This window comes from Staurois parvus, unplaced genomic scaffold (genome assembly GCF_062004578.1).
Source record: "Staurois parvus isolate SC_StPar_1 unplaced genomic scaffold, SC_StPar_1.0 ptg000174l, whole genome shotgun sequence".
Lineage (NCBI taxonomy): Eukaryota > Metazoa > Chordata > Amphibia > Anura > Ranidae > Staurois > Staurois parvus.
Window position 1 is genome coordinate 1,658,249 of NW_028317970.1, and position 8,976 is coordinate 1,667,224.

At 45.8% G+C, this 8,976-nt stretch overlaps 1 protein-coding gene across 1 annotated transcript in view; it reads left to right on the forward strand.

The window, feature by feature from the left end:
- The window catches only part of LOC149462495 (uncharacterized), an 83,774-nt gene extending 75,980 nt beyond the window's left edge, over positions 1 to 7,794 (forward strand). Inside the window, exon 3 of the mRNA XM_089676834.1 lies at positions 5,679 to 7,794. Within this exon, the coding sequence (XP_089532960.1) occupies positions 5,679 to 6,962 (1,284 nt within the window). The 3' untranslated portion in view covers positions 6,963 to 7,794. The remainder of the gene's footprint in view (positions 1 to 5,678) is intronic.
- The last annotated feature ends 1,182 nt before the right edge of the window (positions 7,795 to 8,976 follow it).

Sequence of the window (8,976 nt, forward strand, 5' to 3'; positions counted from 1 at the left end):
ATTCTTTACAATTAAAAAAAAGCATTTTTGCTTAAGGGGACAAAATCCTCTATGAGATGACTCTTGATGACAGGTTCTCTTTATTGAGACATCCAAGGTCTAAAAGACCCCCAATGTCTCCCCTGTACTCCATTGGATGTAATGTAGTGCACATCGCACCGCATTACATTCTTTGCCGGCCTCGATGGTCGGGAAATCTGTCATAAAGTCACTTCTGGGTCAGGACAAGAAGGGAGTGAACATGTCCGCTCTCCTCCATCCCCTCTACCCACCGACACCCGCTGACCCGGGCCCACAGATGGGCAAGCAGAGCCGGGGAAGCATAGTAGGTACAGGAGAGGTTCACACACACGGGGTGGCAGAGGCTGGCACCTGAAAGGAGAGCCCTGCGGCTTGCCCTCAGCAGGGATAAAGATTAAACACAATACTTGCCCGGCCCCCAGAACTACATGTCCCGGGCGTCGGGTGATGTAAAGTGACCATCCCTGCATGATGAGCCGACATTGACCTCACAGCACTGCCTCAGAGCAAACTAGTCATAGGAAGGATCAGATTTATCATTCCTTGTCTGCAGATCTAAAACTCATCAAACCAGTTCAGAGACCAAACAAACCCAACAGAGAAAAGGGTCCCCGGACCTCAAAATTGTAGTAAACACTAAACAGTCCAAACTAAATGTCTTACCATGGGGGGAGTAGTTCTTCAATGTCCAGCAACCCTCCTTATTCCCCCCTCACATCCACATCCTATTATTGTGTGACCAATACCATCCAAATCATTCTTACTTTCATTTCCCAAAGTTATCCGTCTACAAGGAGACCTGTATAGATCACATGATGGCACCAATGAGGATGGAGGAGGACCGGAGTCACATGACTGAGAAGATACTAAACCTCACACTGGAGATCATCTACCTGCTGACCGGAGAGGTGAGGGGGATTCTGGGAGGTCACATGACATCACTCTTATCTCTATTAATAAAACACAGACCTGACCGTAGAGGTGAGGAGGATTCTGGGAGGTCACATGACATCACTCTTATCTTTATTAATAAAACACAGACCTGACCGGAGAGGTGAGGAGGATTCTGGGAGGTCACATGACATCACTCTTATCTCTATTAATAAAACACAGACCTGACCAGAGAGGTGAGGAGGATTCTGGGAGGTCACATGACATCACTCATCTCTGATAATAAAACACAGACCTGACCGGAGAGGTGAGGAGGATTCTGGGAGGTCACATGACATCACTCTTATCTCTATTAATAAAACACAGACCTGACCAGAGAGGTGAGGAGGATTCTGGGAGGTCACATGACATCACTCTTGTCTATTCTGGTCAATAGACCATTTTATTTTTGCACACATTTAGATGATGTCAGGTGGTTGATATTGTTTTATTTTTCTCCTGATCTGTAGGATTATGTTGTAAAGAAGAAGTCTAGTGGGGAGCCAATCTCAGGAGGATGGAGCAGAACCTGGAGCCTCACCATGGTGCCTCCATCTCATTCTCTGATACCTGAGAGGGAGAAAGAGCAGAAGATTCTGGAACTGACCACCATGATGGTCCATCAGCTGACAGGAGAGGTGAGCGGTGCCGGGAATTCTGGGACATTCTCCAGTAACAGACAAGGGATGTGTCTGGATGGTGACTGTATCATTGTGTGTGTCAGGTTCCTATAAGGTGTCAGGGTGTCACTGTCTATTTCTCCATGGAGGAGTGGGAGTATTTAGAAGGACACAAGGATCTCTACAAGGACGTCATGATGGACAATCAGCAGACTTTGGGTTTTGTGAAGATTGTAAGGAAGGAATTTCCCCGAAATGAGGCGATATTGAAGCTCACCCTGGAGATCCTCAGCCTGCTGACTGGAGAGGTGAGTGTAATGAAGGGGTTAAATCTGACTCGGCTGTACACTGGGAGGGATTCAGAGTCACTTGAAGTCTTCTGATGTTCTGTAATCAATAACGACATCCACACAAGTACTATGAATACATAAAGTGTCCGGACTCTATGAGATTTGGTTATAGCACAAGATGGCGGCATTGGTTATAGAAGAGAACAATCTCAGCTTTCGTCCAATCAGGGAGACCCATGATTACCAGCATGCCACGCCCACTGACCACTAAATCCATGGGTGACATTTCCTGGTGGGTCAGTGAGCCTTACTAGTAAACCATTAGTGACTCTATTATATGACTTCTAGAAGGAGCTATAAATCTGACCCCATTGTCATCATATCATTGGATGGACATGTCTGTCCTTTGCTGAGTCGGCACATTGTGGCCAATCCCTGGAGAATAAATCTAGAGCTGACCATAGAAGTGAGGGATTATGGGAGAGTGAGATTGATCTTTGTATAACACAGAACTGTACAGGAGTCATGAAGAAATCTACCGACAATGACACCAGAAGGAGATCTCATCGTATGACCACAAGATCCTCGAGAATCCAGAATCCCATCACCATCCCCCCTCCTCCATCCCTGATCCCTACAAGACAGAAGACACAGAAGATTCTAGAAGTCACCAAGAAGATGATGGAGCTGCTGACAGGAGAGGTGAGCGGTGCCGGGAATTCTGGGACATTCTCCAGTAACAGACAAGGGATGTGTCTGGATGGTGACTGTATCATTGTGTGTGTCAGGTTCCTATAAGGTGTCAGGGTGTCACTGTCTATTTCTCCATGGAGGAGTGGGAGTATTTAGAAGGACACAAGGATCTCTACAAGGACGTCATGATGGACAATCAGCCGCCCCTCACATCACCGGGTAAGAGGAGACTTTATTGTAAAGGAGAGAGCAGTACGGAGGATCCACCTAGATCCCCCATCATCTGATAAACACATAGAAACAATGGATTCAGTCAGTGTGTGTGTTTCCTACAGATGGATCCAGTCATGGGAACCCACCAGAGAGATGTCCCCGTCCTCTGTATTCCCGGGATTCCACACAGGAAGGTCACACCATCCCTCATTGTTGCAAGGTTGGTGGGATTGAGCATCTAGAACATGGACTTGTGGAGATGATATGTGGAAGTGTATGTGACCTTGTGACCTTAAATTTTACAGATGATATTTTCTCTCATTTCCTTGATTTAGAGTGGAGATCCAATCGATATAGAATTTGAGGTGAAAGCAGAAGAAGAAGAGGCGTATGTGAGGGATGATCAGCAGTCTATGGAGGAGGATGGAATAACGGGGACATTTATAGAGGAGGACACTCCTACAGAGATCAGCACAGGTGGGTCATGAACACTAAATCCATTCCTCCACCCATACTGCTCACTGATTGGTCCAGAGTAGGGCGGGGACTGGGTGATATCAGCCTGTAATCCCCTGGTCACTTTCCTGAGCTGTGTTCCCCGTCCTGTATTCCTGGATTTCTCTCGGATAATCTTCCTTCTCTGTGCTGCAGACACAATTTATGTCTCTAGACTGGATTTATGGAGGTTCTGGGGTTCAGCTGGCAGCAAAATGTTGATTTTTCCTATAAGCATTGCATAATGTAGGCACCCAGGACATGTGACTGGGGTCTCCTGCCTTGTGCCTGACTCCTCCAGGGGACCTTCTCTGTTATCTGCTGGCTGTGCCGGGTGGAGGGATATGTCTGTAGTGTCTCAGACCCAAGTCACAGTGCAGTCTCAGGAGATGGGAGGCAGCGGTGTGGGACCTACATAGTTACATAGTTAGTCTGGCTGAAAACAGACATTCCATCTAGTTGTACCAATAAAAATAAAAGTTATAATCCGACACCCACAGCTGATCCACCAGAAGGCAAAAACCCAGAAAAGCACAATCCAATCTGCTCCTGCAGGGGAAACAATCCTTCCTGATCCCCCGAGAGGCAATCAGATATTCCCTGGATCAACTTTCCCTATAAATGTTATATCCAGTTATATTCTGTGTATCCAAGAAAGAATCCAGGACTTTCCTACAGCAACCCCCCTTATGTATTATACATGGAGATCATATCCCCCCTTATGTATTATACATGGTGATCATATCCCCCCTTATGTATTATACATGGAGATCATATCCCCCTTATGTATTATACATGGAGGTCATATCCCCCCTTATGTATTATACATGGAGATCATATCCCCCCTTATGTATTATACATGGTGATCATATCCCCCCTTATGTATTATACATGGAGATCATATCCCCCTTATGTATTATACATGGAGATCATATCCCCCCTTATGTATTATACATGGTGATCATATCCCCCCTTATGTATTATACATGGAGATCATATCCCCCTTATGTATTATACATGGAGATCATATCCCCCCTTATGTATTATACATGGAGATCATATCCCCCCTTATGTATTATACATGGAGATCATATCCCCCCCTTATGTATTATACATGGAGATCATATCCCCCCTTATGTATTATACATGGAGATCATATCCCCCTTATGTATTATACATGGAGATCATATCCCCCCTTATGTATTATACATGGAGATCATATCCCCCCTTATGTATTATACATGGAGATCATATCCCCCCTTATGTATTATACATGGAGATCATACCCCCCCTTATGTATTATACATGGAGATCATATCCCCCCTTATGTATTATACATGGTGATCATATCCCCCCCTTATGTATTATACATGGAGATCATATCCCCCCCCTTATGTATTATACATGGAGATCATATCCCCCCTTATGTATTATACATGGAGATCATACCCCCCCCCCCTTATGAATTATACATGGAGATCATATCCCTCTTATGTATTATACATGTTGATCATATCCCCCCTTATGTATTATATTAATGTTCCCCCCATTTCCTCCCAGCTGGACATTTTATATCGGATGATGTGATTGGAGCACAGACTTTTACATGGTGATAATAATGTGATAACATCCTCCAACTTTGGACCCTTAAACAGAAAGTGATAATGAGGGAGGAGTCAATACCCCAATGATGGTGGTCTTCAGGATCAGTCCAGTCTTCATCTTGGTTGTTCTCCCCCCATCCTCACTCCCTGACCTCTGGTGGGGCTCAGCCCCGCTGTTCTTCATGACTAAATCATGGACTAAATAAGGAAGTGCAGTACTTCTGGTGTTGGGAAGATGGCGATGAGTGATAGAGGGGGTGGGGACCCTCGTCCTATAATCCCCTCATCACTGTCCCTCCTATAAAAGACAGTTCTGGTTGTTTCCTCACTCTCTGACTAAGGTCCATGAATAAAGAAATGACCTGGTAGGAGATCAGAGGAGCCATTTCCTAGTTCCCTTGAGGGTGTAATTGTAAGCTCCTCAGAGACCAAGCTGCCTGATGTGGGCGGAGTCCTGGTTTGGGGGAACCAATCAGCTCCTGTCTAGTAATCCTCTTTGTCTTTGTATTTTAGTCCATGGCCGGGAGATGAGGAAAACCTCCGAGGATTGTCTCACTTTGTCTCCAGACTGGAAAGTAGAAGATGAGGACATCACAGAGTATAGTCCAGGAGAAAACCCGACTCCCTCCAATGTCCATCCGGCACCACCCAGTGTAGATGGACCATCGGATTCCTCGTATCCTGAGGAACCTCAGACTGTGCGGGACCGGGCCGGCCTTCCAACAGGGAAGAGCTTCTCCTGTACTGAGTGCGGGAAGAGGTTCCTTTATAAATCTGGTCTTAATAGGCATAAAATAACTCACACAGGGGAGCAGCCATATTCCTGCCCTGAGTGCGGGAAATGTTTTTCACTGAAGTCCAATCTTTACAGACATCAGAGATCTCACACAGGGGAAAAGCCGTATTCCTGTCCTGAGTGTGGGAAATGTTTTTCATTGAAGTCCAATCTTTACACACATCAGAGATCTCACACGGGGGAGAAGCTATTTTTCTGTTCTGAGTGTGGGAAGGGTTTCCGGCATAAATCAGAGCTTAATGTGCATGAAAGATCTCACAGGAGGGAGAAGCCGTATTCCTGTTCTGAGTGCGGGAAATGTTTTTCAGTGAAGTCCAAACTTCATAGTCATCAGAGATCTCATACGGGGGAGAAGCCGTATTCCTGTCCTGTGTGTGGGAAATGTTTTTCAGTGAAGTTCAATCTTTACACACATCAAAGATCCCACACGGGGGAGAAGCCGTATTCCTGTCCTGAGTGTGGGAAGGGTTTTTGGCATAAATCAGAGCTTAATGTGCATGAAAGATCTCACACAGGGGAGAAGCCCTATTCCTGTCCTGAGTGCGGGAAATGTTTTTCAGTGAAGTCCAATTTTTACACACATCAACGATCTCACACGGGGGAGAAGCCACATTCCTGTTCTGAGTGTGGGAAGGGTTTCTGGCATAAATCAGAGCTTAAGGTGCATGAAAGATCTCACACGGGGGAGAAGCCGTATTCTTGTCCTGAGTGTGGGAAATGTTTTTCAGTGAAGTCCAGTCTTTGCAGACATCAGAGATCTCACACGGGGGAGAAGTTATTTTTCTGTTCTGAGTGTGGGAAATGTTTTTTAGAGAAGTACAAACTCCATAATCATCAGAGATCTCACACGGGGGAGAAGCCGTATTCCTGTCCTGAGTGCAGGAAATGTTTTTCACAGATATCCAATCTTCACACACATCAGAGATCACACACAGTGGAGAAGCCATATTCCTGTCCTGAGTGTGGGAAATGTTTTGTGCGGCAGTTCCTTCTTCATAAACATGAGAGATCTCACAAGGGGGAGAAGCTCTATTCTTGTCCTGAGTGCGGGCAATGTTTTTCAATGAAGTCCCGTCTTCACACACATCAGAGATCTCACACGGGGGAGAAGCCATATTCCTGTCCTGAGTGCGGAAAATGTTTTTCACAGAACAGATATCTTTACAAACATAAGAGATGTCACACAGGGGAGAAGCCATATTCTTGTCCTGAGTGTGGGAAATGTTTTTCACAGAACTCCAATCTTTACAGACATCAGAGATCTCACACGAGGGAGAAGCCACTCTGCTGTCCTGAGTGAGGGAAATGTTCCTCTCTGAAGTCCTGTCTTCCTGTACATCAGGGGTCCCACACAACCCTGGAGGTGTATTAGTGCTTTAAGTTCTATAGGCCAACATTTTTTTAATGTTATTAATAAAGCATGTATCCATTTTAATAGGTCAGAGTTTCTAAACATGCATTTGTGTGGGTCACCTTCTCTCATGCAGACTCCACCTCTGCAACATCGCCAAAATCCGCACGTTCCTAACTCCAGAAACCACTAAACAGCTCATCCACTCCCTCATCATATCACGACTCGACTACTGCAACTCCCCCCTCACTGGCCTGCCTCACCACAGGCTATCCCCACTTCAGTCGATCCTGAATACAGCTGCCAGACTCATCCACCTTTCCAACCGCTCTGTCTCCGCCACCCCCTTCTGCCAATCCCTCCACTGGCTTCTGATTGCGCAACGGATCAAAATCCTAACCCTGACGTACAAAGCTGTCCACCATACTGCCCCGAACTACATCACTGACCTAATATCCAAGTACCACCCAACACGCACACTCCGCTCCTCACAAGACCTCCTTCTCTCTAGTTCCCTGGTCTCCTCCTCCCATGCCTGCCTCCAGGACTTCTCCAGGGTGTCACCCATCCTCCTGAACTCCCTGCCCCAACCCATCAGATTATCACCTACTCTCCTCTCCTTTAGGCGCACCCTGAAAACCCATCTCTTCAGGGAAGCCTACCCTACCCCCTGCTAACTTGCCGACCTCCTCCACTCTTCCTACCACTCCATCCTCCACAGCTATCTCCTCCTGTGCCACCATCCCCTTCCTCCTACATTGTAAGCTCGAAAGAGCAGGGCCCTCGATCCCCTCATGTTTTGCATTGTATTGGTATTGTTCTATCACATGTTGTGTCCCCCTTTGTAATGTACAGCGCTGAGCCAACTATTGGCGCTTTATAAATACTGTATAATAATAAGTGTGGGAAATGTCTTCTAGATGAATGTTGCTGGACATCCCAGCTCTCATGTGGGGAAGAAACACACCCTGATATACAGTTGCAAGAAAAAGTATGTGAACCCCTTGGGATTATGTGGAGTTTTGCATGAATTGGGCATAAAATGTGCTCTGAATGTCATCTAAGTCACAACAATAGAAGAACACAGTCCGCTGAACATAATACTGCACAAACATTAGATGTTGCCATGGTTTAATTGCACATAACATGTAAACATTTACAGTGCAGGGAGGAAAAAGTATGTGAGGCCCTAGCTTAATGACTTCTCCCAGAGCTAATTGGAGCCAGGAGTGAGCCAACCTTGACTCCAATCAGTGTGATGATATTGGATTTGTTGCTGACAGCTGTCTTGCCCTTAAAAAACACACACCTGTTTTGGGTTTACTGGTTTCAAGAAGCACTGTCTGATGTGAACCATGCCTCGCAGAAAAGAGCTCTCAGAAGACCTACGATCAAGAATTGTTGACTTGCATGAAGCTGGAAAGGGTTACAAAAGTATCTCCAAAAGCCTTGATGTTCATGTGTCCATGGTAAGACAGACTGTCTACAAATGGAGAAAGTTTAGCACTGTTGCTACTCTCCCTAGGCGTTGCCGTCCTGTAAAAATGACTGCAAGAGCACAGCGAGAATGCTGCATGAGGTAAAGAAGAATCCCAGAGTGTCAGCTAAAGACCTACAGAAATCTCTGGCACATGCTAACATTTTTGTTGACACATCTACAATAAGGAAAACATTAAACAAGAATGGAGTACATGGGAGGACACCACGGAGGAAGCCATTGCTGTCCAAAAGGAATATTGCAGCACGTTTGAAGTTTGCAAAAGAGCACCTGGATGTTCCACAGCACTACTGGCAAAATATACTGTGGACAGATGAAACCAAGACTGAGTTGTTTGGGAAGAACACACAACACTATGTGTGGAGAAAAAAAGGCACAGCACACCAACATCAAAACCTCATCCCCACTGTAAAACATGGCGGAGGGAGCATCATGGTTTGGGGCTGCTTTGCTGCCTCAGGGCCT